The 20634-nt window shown below is 38.9% G+C and overlaps 1 protein-coding gene across 2 annotated transcripts in view; it reads right to left on the bottom strand.

Moving 5' to 3' along the window:
- The window catches only part of Dally (division abnormally delayed protein), a 90139-nt gene that overhangs the window by 45097 nt on the left and 24408 nt on the right, over positions 1–20634 (bottom strand). For both annotated transcript variants that reach the window (XM_076780433.1, XM_076780434.1), the window contains exons 3-4: positions 18907–19477; positions 18389–18590 (exon numbers count right to left, since the gene is read on the bottom strand). In XM_076780433.1, coding sequence (XP_076636548.1) covers positions 18389–18590; positions 18907–19477 — 773 coding nt within the window. The remainder of the gene's footprint in view (positions 1–18388; positions 18591–18906; positions 19478–20634) is intronic.

The following is a 20634-nucleotide window of genomic DNA, read 5'->3' on the forward strand; positions in this document are numbered from 1 at the left end:
GCAAGTTCGTCGATCGGCTGGAAAAATCGTCGTCAATACGTCCGCAGTCACATGGCAACAGCAATCTCTCGCTTGCCATTCTCCCACCTTCCGCTAACCCTCTCCCATCAGTTATTCTATCCTCCATCTTGGTCCCTCCCGAGCGTCTGGCTGGCCGATTAACGAGACGGATGAGGATGGAGCACGCGGTCAGACGGAAAGAAGGAAAAGGAAGAGGAACGACGAAAAGAGAGTCTAATAAGGGGGAAAAGATGGGCGAGCGGGGAAAAAAGATACTTTCATGAGACGAGGTAAAGAGGTACTAAGGAGGGAGGAGCGATAAAGACAACGCGGAGGACCGAACCGAGGGAGCGAGAGACTCAGACTGAGAGAGGGAACAGTTCGATGTGTGCGCAAGGTTCCTTCGACTATAACAGGTTCGCTCGAGCTCCCTTTTTAAGGAAGACTGGGCTCTCCTTTCCTCCACGTCATTCCCTCTTGCTTCCTCTAGGCGTGCACATGAGAACACACGTACACACGCGTCCTCTGCTTTCTCTGTTCCTCCGTTCGCGGCTTCCCTTCCTTTCCGTTTCGCGTGCCAACGGCCAACATCAGGCCCGGTCCCCGTCTCACCGAGACTTAATATGTGTCTTTCGGGAATTCCAGTCGCGAGACTCGAGAACCCGGTTTCCTCGACACTCCCGTAACACCGGGAGTTATCGAACCGAGCCGATTTCTTACCCTCGAGAAATTATCAATCCGCGTGCCGCGCCAATTAAAAAGATTCCAAGGTGGTCCGCGACTATTCATCGGCTCCGGTTCTATCGACGATCGTGATTCGGGGAACGAGTTACAAAAAAACGAAACCACGGAGTAATAGAGTAAAATTACGATTATACTCGGGATTCGAGCAACGCAGGAAAATCAAATATGTCGGATAACTGGACTATACGAAGTGATACAAACTACGAATTGCACCATTTTTATGGAGGTCCTATTACTTTATGGGGTTAGGGAACAAGTTTTCGAATACTCTTGGAATTTCTATATATTCTCCACTAAAATATCAGTTGTTTGCATTTTGAAACATTAAAATCCTCCAATACGTTCAGAAGTTATGATTTTTTATTTTCAGAGAAACTAGATTAGATTTTCAGTAAAGAATTTTTTTCTCGAAAATGAGCTGGATTTCGAGGGTATGTCTAATGACCAAAACTGATTGTAATTGATCCCCGCAACTAAAAATAATTTTTTTAGAACGATTCGAAATTTTTAAATTTTCTCGAAAAATTGGTCCACCTTCCTGAATTTTTTTCTCGAAACTGGGAAGGAATTCGGGGGTATGTCTAATGACCAAAAATGACTTTAATTGACCCCTGCAACTGATAATAATTTTTTTAGAACGATTTGGAAAATTTTTTTTTCGCTGAAAAATTTCACACCTTCTCGAATTTTTTTCTCGAAACTGGGAAGGAATTCGGGGATAGGTCTAATGACCAAAACTGATTGTAATGGACCCCTGCAACTAAAAATAATTTTTTTAGAACGATTCGAAATTTTTAAATTTTTTCGAAAAATTTGTCCACCTTCCTGAATTTTTTTCTCGAAACTGGAAAGGAATTCGGGAGTAGGTCTAATGACCAAAACTGACTTTAATTGACCCCTGCAACTGATAATAATTTTTTTAGAACGATTTTGAAAATTTCTTTTTCGCTGAAAAATTTAGGCATCTGGTCGAATTTTTTTCTCGAAACTGGGAAGGAATTCGGGGGTAGGTCTAATGACCAAAACTGATTGTAATGGACCCCTGCAACTGATAATAATTTTTTTAGAACGATTTGGAAAATTTTTTTTTCGCCGAAAAATTTAGGCATCTGGTCGAATTTTTTTCTCGAAACTGGGAAGGAATTCGGGGGTAGGTCTAATGACCAAAACTGATTGTAATGGACCCCTGCAACTAAAAATAATTTTTTTAAAACGATTCGAAATTTTTAAATTTTGTCGAAAAATTTGTCCACATTCCTGAATTTTTTTCTCGAAACTGGAAAGGAATTCGGGGGTAGGTCTAATGACCAAAAATGACTTTAATTGACCCCTGCAACTGATAATAATTTTTTTAGAACGATTTGGAAAATTTCTTTTTCGCCGAAAAATTTCACACCTTCTCGAATTTTTTTCTCGAAACTGGGAAGGAATTCGGGGGTAGGTCTAATGACCAAAAATGATTGTAATGGACCCCTGCAACTGATAATAATTTTTTTAGAACGATTTGGAAAATTTTTTTTCGTTGAAAAATTTAGGCACCTACCCCCTGTCGATTTTTCCTAAGAATTCGTTTTTCATTTTTAGTAATTTTGTTTGACGTCCTACAGAAAAGTTGTCTAATACTTTTTTGTAGGTACTCATGAGCTCTACTTCAGAAATACGTTTCATTCAAATATATTCATTATTGTAAGAATTATGGCTGTTTGAAAAATTGGACCATTTTTATGAGGTTTTTCTCATTTTTCAGAGTCAAGGATCAACTTTTCGAATATTTTTACAATTTCTACATATTCTTCACTAAAATACGCGTCGTTTGCTTTTTTGAACATTAAAATCCGTCAAGCCGTTCAGAAGTTATGACGTTTTAAATATTTGCATGAAATTTCGGGCAGACATTTCTGGCCAGAAATGATATTTTCGGTAAGGAATTTTTTTCTCGAAACTGAGTAGGATTTCGGGTATGTGTCTAATGACCAAAAATTATTGTAATTGGCCCCCACAACAGAAAATAATTTTTTTAGAACGATTTGAAATTTTTCATTTTTGCCCAAAAATTCAAGCACCTACTCCAATTTTTTTCTCGAAACTGTGTAGGATTTCGAGGGTATGTCTCTTCACCAAAAATGATTGTAATCGACCCCTGCAACTAAAAATAATTTTTCTAGAACGTTTTAAAATTTTTTAATTTCACTGAAAAGTTTGTCCACCTAAATCAGCACCTTAAACGTTTGAATATATTTCTGAAACGCTCTGTACGTATCGACCAAGTATTTCAAGAACAGCTACTGAATAAACAATCGTTTACAAAAGACTCCAAAAATAAAAAAACCATTGGATTATAAGTCTGGGAACTAATCGGGTCAAGCTAATAGGCTATGCACGACCTATCCGTTCCTTAGTAAGTCGTTATAAAATAGTTCGTTCCATCGACTGGAAACTGACACAAGTTGACCCGTTAATCTCCAGTCAAGAAAAACGGGTCCGATCAGATTATCGCCAATTACTATGGCTCGTGCATTTACTCTGAATTCTTGTTGTTTCGATCGATTTTGGTGAATCTCGTTAATAATAACATAACAACTCTTAATAGTCTCTTTTCGAGATTCTCGGTTCTGATACTAATTAGCCTACCGTCGTTCTCTAGTCTGACACACGTCTGAAACGATCCAGATTCAGTATGCAACTTTGTAATTTAGATGCTTATGCTTTTAGTGCTCTTCTCAAGAGAATGAATCATTCGTAAGATGGAATAATCAACAAGGTCGAGAGATAGCAAACATCGAGTGTTCTATGCAAACATTTTGGTAAAATTAGTTGCACAAAGTCAAAGAACAATTATTATCTTTTATATGAAAAATAATAATCAAACTATCACGTTTTATCGTCGGAAACTTTAATCGAAGCTAAAAGAATTTAACGTTCCGTAATCACGGGGGTCTTCGAATCAACCGATCGTGTAGCAATTCACAGAATACGAAGAAAATATCCCGGTAATACCAGCATGAGCACAGAATAATCCACAACAGAGATTACTCAAACCAGTTTTTAACGTAAAATTTACATTTTCTCGATTACTTGGTCACTCGTGGCAGAAAATAAAACGCAAAACAGCAGTGTCAGTACGTGAAAGATGCATTTCAATCTGTATGCTAATAGTAAACGTCGATAAAACGATCTCCCTCCACGCGACAACCTCGGTACAAGTTTCTTTAGATCAAAGATTGATGTTGTTCGATCTAGACCGTCTTTAAATAAGTTTCGAGTGTGTCTTGGTGTTATGGAACGTATCTACAAACTCTACGATGCTTACTCAACGTGTTCCTACATCGTCAACTTCCTCGACTCGGTCCAAAATCGATCTCTGGAGCACTTTGAATCCCGTCCAAAACGTAAACGTTCCCAACTGTGTCGATTGCAGTTTCGAATTTTAAACACCGACCAACTTGGAGCAGCTGAACTTCGCGTCGAGTCGAATTCACGCCTCTTTTAGGGCGTCTTCCGGTCAAGGAAAATCGCGTTGATCCATTGCGATAATTCCAAGTAGCCACCGAAAATACCGATGGAGGAATGGGTCATTGATTCCTCGAGCGGCATCGTGCCAATACTTCTTCTTCCACCACCTCTTCCGCCTCGTTTTTCTCTTTTTTCGGCGGCCTCTACGCGTCGTTCTTCGTGGGTCGTGGATGCCGGATGATTATATCGACCGCGTAGGAGGCTGGAGCGACGCCAGGAAAGTCGCGGCTAAGTCCGTTATACGTACGCTTCACCAAACAGACAAACACGCGTACAGGGGACGAAAAAATATTTATTACTTGCACCGGGATCAACTCCCCCGGATACAGTTTCTCGAACCTACGGCAAATTTTCCATCGCACGTACACACGTACGCCAATAGCACCGACACGGCGACTTTCGATCGTCGTGGCCGCCATATTTGACGTTCGACTGATCGACTCGATGAGTTACTCTAGCAAAACGATGTCATTTTTTGGGTATTCTTACGCAAAATTATTTTGGATACTTGGAACAGTAGTATTAGTATGATAAAAACTCGATACTTGAAGAGAAAAACAAGGTTATTTGATATAATTACTCTTGCAATGGCCGCCATGTTTGATATTTGGTTGCTCGACTCGAAAAGTTACTGTAGTATTGCAAAAAGCTATGATTTTTTGGGAATTTTTACACAAAATTATTATTAGATACTTGGAAAACAATTACTGATAGTATTACTATAATAAAAACGCGATTCTTGAACAGAAAAACAAGATTATTTGACATAATTACACTTGCAGTGGCCGCCATGTTTGATATTTGGTTGCTCGACTCGAAAAGTTACTGTAGTATTGCAAAAAGTTATGATTTTTTGGGAATTTTTACACAAAATTATTATTAGATACTTGGAAAACAATTACTGATAGTATTACTATAATAAAAACTCGATTCTTGAAGAGAAAAACAAGGTTATTTGACATGCAGTGACCGCCATGTTTGATATTTGGTTGCTCGACTCGAAAAGTTACTGTAGTATTGCAAAAAGCTATGATTTTTTGGAAATTTTTACACAAAATTATTATTAGATACTTGGAAAACAATTACTAATAGTATTACTATAATAAAAACTCGATTCTTGAAGAGAAAAACAAGGTTATTTTTCATGATTACACTTGCAGCGACCGCCATGTTTAATACTTGGTTCGAGTCGAAAAGTTACTGTAGTATTATTAAAATAAGGTGTGATTTTTTGGGAATTTTCACACAAAATTATTATTGCATACTTGGAAAATAATTGTTGATAGTATTACTATAATAAAAACTCGATTCTTGAAGAGAAAAACAAGGTTATTTGACATGCAGTAGCCGCCATGTTTGATATTTGGTTACTCGAGTCGAAAAGTTACTGTACTATTACAAAAAGCTATGATTTTTTGGGAATTTTTACACAAAATTATTATTAGATACTTGGAAAACAATTACTGATAATATTACTATAATAAAAACTCGATTCTTGAAGAGAAAAACAAGGTTATTTTTCATGATTACACTTGAAGCGACCGCCAAGTTTAATACTTGGTTCGAGTCGAAAAGTTACTGTAGTATTATTAAAATAAGGTGTGATTTTTTGGGAATTTTCACACAAAATTATCATTGCATACTTGGAAAATAATTACTGATAGTATTACTATAATAAAAACTCGATTCTTGAAGAGAAAAACAAGGTTATTTGACATGCAGTGGCCACCATGTTTGATATTTGGTTACTCGACTCGAAAAGTTACTGTACTATTGCAAAAAGCTATGATTTTTTGGGAATTTTTACACAAAATTATTATTAGATACTTGGAAAATAATTACTGATAGTATTACTATAATAAAAACTCGATTCTTGAAGAGAAAAACAAGGTTATTTGACATGCAGTGACCGCCATGTTTGATATTTGATTACTCGAGTCGAAAAGTTACTGTACTATTGCAAAAAGCTATGATTTTTTGGGAATTTTTACACAAAATTATTATTAGATACTTGGAAAACAATTACTGATAATATTACTATAATAAAAACACGATTCTTGAACAGAAAAACAAGGCTATTTAACATAATTACTCTTCCAGTGGCCGCCATGTTTGATACTTGGTTGCTCGACTCGAAAAGTTACTGTAGTATTGCAAAAAGCTATGATTTTTTGGGAATTTTTACACAAAATTATTATTAGATACTTGGAAAACAATTACTGATAGTATTACTATAATAAAAACTCGATTCTTGAAGAGAAAAACAAGGTTATTTTTCATGATTACACTTGAAGCGACCGCCATGTTTGATATTTGGTTGCTCGACTCGAAAAGTTACTGTAGTATTATTAAAATAAGGTGTGATTTTTTGGGAATTTTCACACAAAATTATCATTGCATACTTGGAAAATAATTGATGATAGTATTACTATAATAAAAACACGATACTTGAAGAGAAAAACAAGGTTATTTGACATGCAGTGGCCGCCATGTTTGATATTTGGTTACTCGAGTCGAAAAGTTACTGTACTATTGCAAAAAGCTATGATTTTTTGGGAATTTTTACACAAAATTATTATTAGATACTTGGAAAACAATTGCTGATAATATTACTATAATAAAAACACGATTCTTGAACAGAAAAACAAGGCTATTTAACATAATTACTCTTCCAGTGGCCGCCATGTTTGATACTTAGTTGCTCGACTCGAAAAGTTACTGTAGTATTGCAAAAAGCTATGATTTTTTGGGAATTTTTACACAAAATTATTATTAGATACTTGGAAAACAATTACTGATAATATTACTATAATAAAAACACGATTCTTGAACAGAAAAACAAAGCTATTTAACATAATTACTCTTCCAGTGGCCGCCATGTTTGATACTTGGTTGCTCGACTCGAAAAGTTACTGTAGTATTATTAAAATAAGCTATGATTTTTTGGGAATTTTTACACAAAATTATTATTAGATACTTGGAAAACAATTACTGATAGTATTACTATAATAAAAACACGATACTTGAACAGAAAAACAAGGTTATTTCTCATAATTACACTTGCATTGACCGCCATATTTGATATGTGGTTGCTCGACTCAAAATGTGTGTTTTTGGACATTCTACCCCAGAATTATTATTGAGTACTTGGAAAATAATCACTGATAGAATTACTATCACAACAAAATCCCTAAACAAAAAAAGAAGATCATTGCAGTACCTAACCATACGAAACGTTTCGTATTAAACAATGATTATATCAAATGAGCCGTAATATGATGCAAACTATATTAAATTTAACCGAGGTGACGAGGTTATCTTGCCCAACGAACAACATATTTTCGTGCCGTGTCGAATACGTGTTTTTGTTTACGAATTGTATTATTTGCCAAAATTGAAATTCGCGACAGGATGAAAAAGAAAGTTTCCAAATTGTTGTCTGATTTGGGTGGGCCACACTCAACGCTCGTTTAATTGTTTGTTAACTGGTTGCAAAGATAACGCGTATGTTGCGTGCAATAAATCACAGTATCGCGGAACGTATCAGATTGTCGGTCAAACACCGCCTGGAGCATTGCAGTCAGAATTTTGATTGTCTGAGGAATCCAATACCGATCTGGGGGCCGAAATAAAAATGGTTATTCGTTCCAGTGGTTACTCGTGTCAGTGGTTACACCAGCAGATATTACGGTCAAGATTTGGATCGACTCGACAACCGGTTATGCATTTCAGGTTCCATTTCGATTTCGACACGAGTTTCTCTGCTTTTACCGCGGACGTAAAGCTGTATATAATTTTATTACGACCGATTTACCGTGCAACGCATCAACGATAATTATTGCAAGAGCATTAGATACTCGATCCAAGACTCCTAATTAAGATATTGTTCCACAGAGCGCATCTATCGACGCGTAGAGGCAAATAAATCAACAACTCCTAGAGGAATCGACTGCTTATCTGTGCATCTATCAGCCAACTAAATTGCACTACACAGGCCCCGATTATCCGAGAGAGTATACGGGCCAGACGTATTACGTTTCACGTTTAATTAACCGACAGCCTCGATGCCATGTAAATGCACACGCGGATATCAAGCAATAATCTCTCGACTATCCAGTTACAATTAATTAATGATCGTTAAAGTGAGAATTGCACCGATTTTTGTTAAAAGCCAACCAGTCTAACATTTCCATTCGTTGCTCGGGAATAAAATTCGAACGAAAGGGGACAACGAGAGCATGCATCTTGGCGAGGTCCTCGCGGCTTCCGATATTCTTTTCCGCGCACGTATGACAACGACATGATGTCGGTGCACCAAATTGAATTTAACTGCGAATTCCACGACTGTTCACCCGGCCGTTTCCACCACGCGGAGCGAAACGTCGACTCTAACTGGCTGAAACGGCCTTTTGTAACGACTGCGTACAAATAATTGCGGGAATGAGGACTCGTGATAACGTGGAATAATAATAAAGAATGTTAATCGTAGCATATTCGTCGAAAATGTTAAAATTTTTATTGAAAGTCACGTTGATGGTCAGTTTAACATGTGGCGAGAGTATCGTCAATGTATTGACGAGATTCCCCCAATGAAAATGAGTACAAACACGACACCATTCGGACAATTTTTAATTTCACATGATTGAGAATTTTTTGAAATGGTTTGAGCGAATCAAAATGTGGTGAGAGTATCGTCAATCTATTGGCGAGATTCCCCCGATGAAAATGAGTACAAACACGACGCCATTCGGACAATTTTTAACTTTACATGATCGAGAACTTTTTGAAAATGATTTGAGCGAGTCGAAATTAAAAGTGGTCCGAACGGTGTCGTGTTTGTACTCATTTTCATCGGGAGAATCTCGCCAATACGTTGGCAATACTCTCGCCACGCTTTAATCTGACCAGCAACGTGATTTTCATTTCAATCAATTAGGCACTGATAGAAATTCCAGACGAAGGAGAGCAAGCAAAAGAACCAAAGGCACGGGGGAGGAGCTTCGTATTGTACGAGGATAATAGAAAACGAAGAAAGAAGCAAGAAGCACAGAGAGGTGGAGGAAAGGAGGAATACTAGGAATAATAACGAGGGATTATGATTCTTTTGCTGGAACCGTAGATGAAGAGAGACAATGGCTCCTTTTTCGCTCGTCCAATTACCGGAACGCTTGAGAAAAGCGCCCGTGGAAGTCACTGGGCGCGATCGAGAGTACAGGAAATGAGGTCTATGGGCGATGCTGTTCGTACATAACAATGCTTTGTATACCGGCCGTGGCAGTAATCGATCGTTGAATAACTGTTGTTGTAATCAAATATAATTTCGCGATAGAAGCACCGAATGAAAAAGATTAAAGGCCTGAGAAATAATAACCGTCTTTGGGAACCAAATGATCGGTATGGTTCCGAGTTCCTAGTCGAACGAGAGATGCTGGGGATTAAAAGAACAAATGAGATTCAATTTTTTTGTCCACGATGTATATTCTCTTTGAGAAAAGATTAAAACGAAAATATCTCGCGTGTATGACAAATGCTACCGTCCATTATCATATAATTATTTGTAAATAGATTTTTCCATTGGTCGATGTTATGAATCCACAATGAAAATTATCGTCGATGATGGTATCAAATTGCTTTGAAATACTGTTCGACCTCCCTTCGGCTGTACTCGTATTGATTAGGTTACACAACGTGATTACACTTATTACGGACGGGGAGGATGAATCAAAATGTTCCCGCGGTGATACAACATTTTGTTTAATGATGAAATTATTCAATAGAAAGCTTAGTCGATCGAAAGTGGCAAAGATCTCAGCGAGTATAAATTTTAATCATTCGCAGAGATCGATCTTATGTCAGATTAAAATATGGTGAGAGTATCGCCAATGTATTGGCGAGATTCTCCCGTTGAAAATGAGTCCAAACACGGCACCATTCGGAGTATTTTTAATCTTGACTTACTCAACAAATTTTTGAAAAATTCTCAATCATGTAAAGTTAAAAATTGTCCGAATGGTGTCGTGTTTGGACTCATTTTCATTGGGAGAATCTCGCCAATACATTGACGACACTTCCACCGATAATACTCAGACTTAACTATTATTTAATAAAAGATAATGAAAAAAAATATTTTTGTATAGTTCGAAGGGTCTCTCTTCGCGTTCCCAAAAGTCTAGTACGATAAAAAAATTAAAAACTGTACAGGAGAAATGCTCCCTAGAGCGAAATTTGGGTTCAAAGGGCTAATTGGGTCCCGAAGTACCAAGGCCCCGAGGAGTAGCGTCACGGGGTCGTAAAAAATGACTGAGAATCGGGGGATTGGGGACCAATGACCGTGGGCTGATTGAATTTTCGCGCGAATTAACAAGGGCGGAATGGCCGCGTCGAAGAAGGCTGAATAACGCGAGGAACCGCGACAAGCTGAGGCGTTCGAAGAGAGGTGTACGCATACCAACACAGATAAACTTGCCCCGGAGGACGCGGGGTGAATAATAATGAGAGACACCGGCTCGCGAAAACACCACCTCGGGCGTCTTTTCGTAAAAGGGCCGTTAAGGTGCTACCTTAACGATCCCTTAGGTCCCTCGCCGGGGTGGGGCCAAAGGCCACGTGGAATGCAGACACGTAATGCAAGCAGAATGCGCTCACGGTCTGCCGGCCCGGGGAATTATTACTGGATTCGAGAGGACCCACGGGACCCCCTGGGCGTGGGTTCCGAACAGATACAGGCCCCTCGTCCGTACATAAGGGCAGCCCACCTGAGAATTCCTAGCGACCTGCTCGCTTTCTGCAACCTGCCTGCAGAAAAAACTGCACCTCCTAATATTTCACCCAACGAAAAAAGAACACGACAGATTTTATCACTTAATGCACTTGTTCTTTTTAGTTGAAAAATAAAGAGTCGAATTTATTCCAAATTGTTATTAGTTGCCATTAGACTGGGGACATTTACATTTTCAAAGAACTACGTTGGTGTGCAAATATATAAAAAATATTGAAAGAGTCTGGGTTTGTTATATTCAGATTTAATTATCAAATAGAATTTTAATCTATCGAGTCTTAATTGCCATCATGGGCAATGGTGGTAAATTAAGACACTCCTACCCTTTTCTCCTAATATAGATAAATTTTAATAATGAAATTCATACATAGAAATATTAATTATTCGGGGGTTAATATTTAAAAAATTATCGTGCAACTTATTAATTATATATCGTTACAAGTTGAGGTTGAGATCCCCGAAAGTACTCGAGGCTTCGATGCAAATTCTGAAAAAGTATGTTCCCCTTAAGAAAACGCGAAAAATCGATTTCTCCAAAGCGGTTAGACACCTACACCTCCTCAAGGCGCTCGTCCCATTTCCCTCGGTTGCAATTTCTCCCCCGTTGAACGCGCTCTGAAGCCTTCGAGGAAAACGAACTTATTTGCCGAGACAATTCCGTTTGACGCTCGCGGGAGTGCAACGTGTAAGTATCGAGAGTCTTGCTAACCTTCTAGTTTCGCGTTTCTTCAGTCACTTGGTCTCTGCTTTTATTTCGACTCGAGTCGAAATAAACGCCGACGCGTGGAACGCAATTAAAACTTTCTCACGACTACGGGGATCGATTCCTGCCCAAAAGGAACGATCCTCCATGTTGGCTGTCCCGTGGGTGCAATCCTCGATCGATTCACGAGTGGATCGTCGTGTCTTTCACGTTGTCGAAAACAATTTTAATTTTAATTGGGCAATCAACGCGGTGGGAAAATGTTAAAAAGATTTAAATACATAAAAATTGATCAACTTCGACAACTGAGTGAATACGAATATTGTCATTGATAAAATTGTATGGAAAATTCAAATTGTTCGTTTAATATTATTCGTTTAATAAATGATAAGATATCGGGCGGTGCTCCGTTTCCACGATGGAGTTTAATTGAGTATTCTGCGCGCGCGATGTCGGGCCGATTCAAGTCTGAATCAATTGTCGCGATTTCAATTTCCTCGCTCGTTAAAACGAGATTGCTTCTCGGAGGATTTCATTGCAACAGACATTAGAAATTATGTTAGCAATTTTAATGTACTCGACCGTGCTCCTTGGAGCTCTGAATTGTTGTTCCACGAAATTACTCAGACAAAACGCCTTCAAACTATATTCCAGTCTTGAGATATTAATACTTTTACAGTAAATGAGTAGAGGACGTTTGTACATTTATGGGAAATTTTAATTCTTACAAAAACATACCTAAGATACAAATTATTATATTTAGGGGTTGAAATAACCCTCTGAGAAGCTTCTATTTCGTCAATTATATTATTAGGTGTGTGCAAAAGTTTTACTCCGTTTCTTAAGCATCGAAGTATAATTGTTTTCAAAAAACTGGTGTTCGGCCAGTAAGGAATTTTTTTCTTGGAAGTGCGTAGGATTTCGAGGATATGTGTAATGACCAAAAATGATTGTAATTGACTCCTGCAACCGAAAATAATTTTTTTAAAACGATTAGAAATTTTTATTTTTCGTCGAAATATTTTCAGTAAGGAATTTTTTTCTGGAAAGTGCGTAGGATTTCGAGGATATGTGTAATGACCAAAAATGATTCTAATGGACCCTTGCAACTGAAAATAATTTTTTTAAAACGATTAGAAATTTTTATTTTTCGTCGAAAAATTTTCAGTAAGGAATTTTTTTCTCGGAAGTGCGTAGGATTTCGAGGATATGTGTAATGACCAAAAATGATTGCAATGGACCCCTGCAACCGAAAATAATTTTTTTAAAACGATTAGAAATTTTTATTTTTCGTCGAAAAATTTTCAGTAAGGAATTTTTTTCTGGAAAGAGCGTAGGATTTCGAGGATATGTGTAATGACCAAAAATGATTGTAATGCACCCCCGCAACCGAAAATAATTTTTTTAAAACGATTAGAAATTTTTATTTTTCGTCGAAATATTTTCAGTAAGGAATTTTTTTCTGGAAAGTGCGTAGGATTTCGAGGATAAGTGTAATGACCAAAAATGATTCTAATGGACCCCTGCAACCGAAAATAATTTTTTTAAAACGATTAGAAATTTTTATTTTTCGTCGAAAAATTTTCAGTAAGGAATTTTTTTCTGGAAAGTGCGTAGGATTTCGAGGATATGTGTAATGACCAAAAATGATTATAATTGACCCCCGCAACCGAAAATAATTTTTTTAAAACGATTAGAAATTTTTATTTTTCGTCGAAAAATTTTCAGTAAGGAATTTTTTTCTGGAAAGTGCGTAGGATTTCGAGGATATGTGTAATGACCAAAAATGATTATAATTGACCCCCGCAACCGAAAATAATTTTTTTAAAACGATTAGAAATTTTTATTTTTCGTCGAAAAATTTTCAGTAAGGAATTTTTTTCTTGAAAGTGCGTAGGATTTCGAGGATATGTGTAATGACCAAAAATGATTGTAATGGACTCCTGCAACCGAAAATAATTTTTCCAGAACGATTAAAAATTTTTGAATATAATTGTTAACTTTTTAACGAAGCCTCCATCAAGAAATTGGTATTTTTGATTTTCGTCTTATTTTGGCCTCTAGAATCCCTCTAGACAATTTTTCCCAGGTGTGGCCGAACACCCTATATAAAATGGGGGAAAGTATTTCGAAGATTAATAATGAAAATATAAATTTGCATAAACGCCAGCAGTCTATTTCTAACACTCGAGTACTAAATAATCACTATCGATGTTTAATAAATTGTTTTTAAGTATTCCACTGTGAGTAAGAATATCTCGAGACTTGGATAGAAACTTTATAGACACGAGAAACGCATCCAATATAAGGCGTGAAAGAGCAAACAGCTTAACGAAGAGATAGAAACAAGCCTGAATATACCAAGGGCGAGAGGAAAGTAGCGAGAAGGAAGGTCTGCGCTGATATTCGCTGCGAAAATATACTTGGAGGCAAAGTGTTCCAATGTAATCAGCCGCCGAAAAGCTTCTAATATCGCGCAGGTGCTTTCACCGAGCAGAGAAAGCTACAGAAAACGCGGGGCTGCCTGGAATACCTGTATTAGAAGTAAGCAGCGCGAAGCTCCGGCGCGTTGTGCAAGGGAAGAAGCACGAATGTACAGTCCGACGAGTTTCTAAACGTTGGACGACGATGAAAATGCTAAATAATCTGCCGTTAGTCCTGCTCGACGGAGCGTGTAAATCGTTTAGGTTGCACTGTTTCACAAGCGACCTGGATGACACTATTCCATAGGTTGCTGTTGCAGAATCAACCAGCTCTGGGTGCCAATACTATTCTTTATTCAGTTTGCGATACGCGTTGGGGATCAAGGACCGACCTAAACGTCGCTCTTCTGACACGATTATCATTAGAAATCTCTTTACGTTCCGACATTTCGTGTCACGTTGTCGAGAAATTAATGAATTTTCAAGCTATTCGGTTTTCTGTTATTTGAAACTAATGTTTTGGCCTTGTAGGAATTATTAGTCCGCCACTGGACGTGTTGAGAGTAGTTATGAAGAGCATAATTCGTGAGAAAAATAGTTCGAGCAGGAATTTCGCGTAGCCCTCATTGTCAGTTTGTTCTTTGCATAGTAATTTCCGTCGATATTTATCATTGAAATTATTGATATGCTGATCATCATAAGAAACACGGCTAAATAGGACTAGGAATTTTGCAGGAAAACGATTCGTGAAAGTACCATAATTTGTAAAACTTGAAGAAGTATTAACATTAAAATTAATATACAGTTAAATGAAACTTAACTTTTTTTTATTTAAATATAAATAACTCTAATAGAATCGATAATGTTTTAAACGTTTGAGAGTAGCCAATAATATTAAATTATCCCATAAAACCTACAGATACCCATCTAAAGTAAGCTGTTTAATTACCATTAAAAAATTGCCTATCTCGCTTCTCTTAGTTCAATTTTGCTCTTCGTAAAACAAGAAAAAATTCAAACATCGAGTATATAATTATCGTATCAGCGAGTTGGAGTCTAACGGGCTTACTATTTTTACTATTAACCGTATTTCCAGCAGATAAAGCGGTAGGAAATGGTCGCGGGGGTCCATAAAATTTAAAAACATATTAAATTGTAAGTAGGAACGTGTTCGATCCGGTTTCAGGTTAACGAAGGGGCACCGGGGAACGCGTGTTATAGGGATCTTATCTCCCGGTTCGCCGTCTTGGGATCTCCGCGATCGGTTGTCGATCGGTCTGCGACTCTTTTTGCCGGATGATCGACACGCGAGTGTCGAAATGGAAAATGCATGCAAGCGCGAACGGAACAAAAAGGCGATCACCGTGGATAGGAACGGCTAGAAACGGAATGAATACACGCCATAAATTCCGACGCGAGCTATAAATTTCGCCGCGCGCGATCGTCCGACTCCGGTTCCCGCGTCGCTTGGCATATTGTGCGCACGATAGGCGAACTGACATCAAGGGACGTCGTAACAATGCACTTTGAACGACTCGTATCAAGAAGATGGCCAAGAAGAAACGATTTAAAAGAGAAAAGAATACATAGTATAATATATAATAACTCCAGTATCGTTTCGAATGCACGATACGCGAATCTGACTCAGAGTGCGTTTCGCTGTACGGAAACATTTATTGTTGGAACGTTCTGTTACTACTGTGCTTCAAACGAGGAAAAATAGGACCGAAGAAAAATTTTATCCCATGATTTTAGAGCTTTTAAAGAATTTGAAATAGCAAGTTTGCTATTGTTTTTATGATTTGTAAATTTCCATTTATGAAATTTATTTATCGAAACGCTGTCAAGTGAAGCTCGATTTCTCTACGAGATTATTTTAATTATTATTTAATGAATTTCTGATGGATGGCGAGGTGGAAAGGACTGGGGAAATTCTGGCCATCTGCTTTAAAGGATGTGGCTTCAACATGGCGGCTGTGCGGCTCATTACTTTAGAACTGTAAGAGCAATATAATCGGATATCAATTTTATCGGACGTTGGATTGTACGACAGGGAACCTTGCGGTAGACAGCTCCGTTCTCTATCTCTCACTCCATTAGATTTTAATCTATGAAAAACCTACAGAACAGAAGACTTCGTTTCCTCGTTATAGGACATGTGGATGAAACGTACATTTCTGGAAATTAGGTGATAGAAATTATACCTTCTTACAGGTAATTTCTAAAAATATTAAATAAGAAATAGATCATTTCAAAAAAACAGCAATATTTAAATTTTCCAGTAAGAAAATTGGGGCAGAGCATAATTTTTATGAATTATATTCTTGAAATTATACCTTCTTACAGGTAATTTCTAAAAATATTAAATAAGAAATAGATCATTTCAAAAAATATTTAAATTTTCCAGTAAGAAAATTTTGAATGCAAGAGAATTGGGGCAGAGCATTATTGCAATAATTTTGATTAATTATATTCTTGAAATTATACCTTCTTACAGGTAATTTCTAAAAATATTAAATAAGAAATGGATAATTTTAATTCACAAAAAGAGTAATATTAAATATCTCCAGTAGCAGAATATTGGGGCATTATAGCGATACTTTTTACGAGTAATACCACATTTCAGAAAAGTCGAAACCATGTAGGTTCCCGCCTACAGTATGGTCGTTCCTAAATTCAAGATTATGCGAGTAGTTTGGTGGAACTTGTTGCGATCATTTATATTAACAAGCTCTAATCCGCGAGGGATTTGATATATCTCTACCGCAAATTGGCTCTGTCCGTTTCCCTCCTAAATAAAAAGCAAATTTATGGAAATACGTACAATGCACCGCGTAGCATAATGCTCGTTCCGGCGAGTTCCGTGCGTTCCTCGCTGGCAGCGTTAATATCAATAACAATGAAAACAAAAATACAGCGGTGAAGTCCGCAGGTAGACGCCGCGATCCGAATCGAGACTGACAAAAAGATCAAAAGAATTCTCCAACGGTGCTCGAGAAATCGCGTGGAATGGTCGCCATAAGCGGCGCCGTTTATTTTACCCAGGAACGCCTAAAAATTTTGTCGAGACATCGTCCTCTTTCTACATACCGGGTGTGCCTCGTCTTACGATTTATTCACGGATCCCAGATCACGGAAAAATGGCCCAACATTCTTCGAATACTCGTTCGAAGAATTTTTTAAATTTTTATACTTTTTGTCAAATTCATGCTATCGTTTAAAATAGAATATTCTCGTAAAAAGTCAGTTAACGCGAGCTAGTCAAAGTATACGAGCCTGCTTCCAGATCCATGTGGCACAAGGACGTTCGATTGGCAAGCTGCACGAGTGCGTTTAGGCTTATTTGGCACTGTGACGCATAACAGGCGATAAAGGATTCCTACCTTCGTCGTCAGGAATTTCCCAACCAACCACACTTTTCGTTTTTCAGTCGGAGTTTTACATATGAAATTAGGTTCTCTGTGACGTGTAATTTTGGCACATCTTAAGGGGGGATTCTCGTGTGACAAGGTTGAAATTTCAAGTTTTACCGAAAGTAACGTTGCCGGTCAGATTAAAATGTGAGGAGAGTATCGTCAATGTATTCGCGAGATTTTCTCGGTGAAAATGAGTCCAAACACGACACCATTCGGACAATTTTTAATTCTACATGATTGAGAATTTTTTGAAAATGGTTCGAGCGAGTCAAAATGTGGCAAGAGTATTGTCAACGTATTGGTGAGATTCTCCCGGTGAAAATGAGTCCAAACACGACACCATTCGGACCACTTTTAATTTCGACTCGCTCAAACCATTTTCAAAAAGTTCTCAATCATGTAAAGTTAAAAATTGTCCGAATGGTGTCGTGTTTGTACTCATTTTCATCGGAGGAATCTCGTCAATACATTGACAATACTCTTGCCACATTTTGACTCGCTCGAACCATTTTCAAAAAATTCTCAATCATGTAGAATTAAAAATTGTCCGAATGGTGTCGTGTTTGTACTCATTTTCACCGGGAGAATCTCGCCAATTCGTCGATAATAATCTCATTGACAATACTCAGACTCAATTACTATTTAATAAAAATTATTTTCGTATAATACAAGAATCTCTCTTCGTATTCTGAAAAAATTAAAAACTTGAAATTTGAACGTTGTTACGTGAGAATCTCCTCTTTGTGAGCTGGATGATTCAGTAAGATTCGTCCAGCATAGGCGATAGGCATTCCTTTTGGCGGGTACTCACCTTCTCCGCTAGCGCCGGTCCGTTCTCCATCGCGTGCATAATGGCATCCGAAATGCGGGTGTCCAATTGTCTGACAGCCTTCTCGGCGTTCAGGCACAACGGATCGTTACGACCGTCGACCGCCACAACGAGCCTCTCGACCGTTTCCACGTAGCCGGACCACGCGAGGTCCAGTTCGGATGCTGGTTCCGTCAGGCAACCTCTGCAATGAGATTATTTTTAACTTCGCCTCTCGTTTCATCCACCTCGAGAGCTACATCTTCCCTCAGCTTTCCCACTTCATTTCTCCCGACGATTATCTTTAGCACTACGAGGGAGCAGACAACCGTGATTTAATAAGTCCCCGGCGCGTTTCTCGTTATTGGTAATATCTTTTACAGGTTTAATGACTATCAACGTGTGCGATCAAACCGAACGAAGACATTCTCTCGAAGATTAACGTTTGCACAAGTGTTGAAACTTGTTCGAATGAAACTTTCCCCCAACTCTGACTCAATGGTACCTAATTGAATGCTCACCTCATGACATTGGTGCAGAATCCGCTGCAGGGACTGACGGCGGGCCCGATGCCCTTGCACCTTGGACAATAGGTCATCCTAAGCAGAGCACCGTAGCAGGCTGCCTGCTGGGGACTGGTGCCGGAAAACAGCAAGCTGTCGGTTCTATCGAGAACCGTTTTGCCAAGAGTCAACGCCTGCACGAGTACCCGCGTCGCCTCCAGGCTTTTGCTGACCGACTTCGAGACCTGCTTCGGTATCTCCCCGAACGGCTGGATTTCGTCCATCGTCTCGTACAAGCAGGTCTTAAATTTTTCCGTGAAGTCCTGCTCGTACTGGTGGGGGTTCACCGCGTTATGGTACGCAATCGGGAACAGATTCGTGAAGAACTCTATGAAACGTTCCTGGAGCATCTCGCGCGTCAGAGGCTGTTGCAACGAGTCGGGCGTGTTGCTCGGGGATACGTAATCGACCATCGCCTGGTACAGCGCTCTTATCGATGGTTTGCTCAAAACCGCCATCGTCCGATACACTTGGTCGAACAGGTTCAGCGTTTTGTTCTCCGACTGCCTCGCGAGCATCGTCACGGTCTCTGCAACCGAAAAACGTAATAATTAATCGAGATTCTTACGCTAAACAAAAATTTACTTTTGATCGAAATAGCGATAGTACCCGTACTCGCCGCCAGAGGGCCACGCGCTCGACTCTCTCGCAAGCGATCGCGCTATGGAACAAAATGGCGGTTCCACGGAGGGCCAGGTGACATTCTGTGGGTCTCGAAATGTCATACGAGAGAGTAAATCGAGGGGGAATAATAGAAGGTGGAAGAACGCGGGAGAAAAATCAGAATCGGGCAGGTAAAAGACGCGGTGGTAAAGGAAGAGAGAACGAATGGACACGTCCAAGGGGCAAAAGAAAGAGCCCGTAGGAGTGGAGCAACGTCGGCCAGCAGTATTTGCTATCCTGATCCAACTCGATTCGTCGTTCCTCCCCCGGAGGTGGCCGATCGTCTTCCTCTATCCCCCTCTCTGTCTTCTCAAAGACTTCTTTTACCTATGTACGATTTCAGCGCTCCTCGTTCCCTCTCGCTCTCGCGTGTATCTCATCCCACGGCACTTGAGGCCATTCCACGGCACAGAGGAGAGAGCTTCGGCATTCCTTTCGCCGGTCATTTTATTTTAGCGCCACCGTGTGGGAGAGAACCTTTTTATCTCTCTCCCCCTTTCTCTCTGGCCTCGACACCGCTCTTTCTCTACCTCCGTTTCGTTCTCGACGGATTCTGCGTCCTTTCTTCCTCTACGCTTCGGAGGCTTCGTGCCGGGGCCGATGGACGACGATGATGGTGTGCTTGCACGATTCCCAATGGTGGCCACGTTGCACAGGACGGAGGGAGTGCAAAAGGTACGTGGGAACTGTACCACGCAGTGTCGTCCGTGGACCGGACTCCGAACGAGCTAAATTTTAACCACTTTCGATTCCATCGACTAAAAAATGCCTTTACTACGCCCTATACCCCTACTATTTTTATTCCACCAATTAATACCTTTTATTAACACTAGAACTGATGTAATTTCTAATAAAAATTCTACAATTAATACTCGACTACATCTTTGAAAATTAACCCTAGTTTTCTATAATAGAATTAACGTGCATATTCGTTTCTTCAAGTACCTCAAAAATTGTCTGATTTCCTTTATATAATTCGAATTTTATTTTAATTTCTTTTTATAATTTCACTGTCGATGGTTC

This window comes from Colletes latitarsis, chromosome 13, assembly GCF_051014445.1.
Source record: "Colletes latitarsis isolate SP2378_abdomen chromosome 13, iyColLati1, whole genome shotgun sequence".
Lineage (NCBI taxonomy): Eukaryota > Metazoa > Arthropoda > Insecta > Hymenoptera > Colletidae > Colletes > Colletes latitarsis.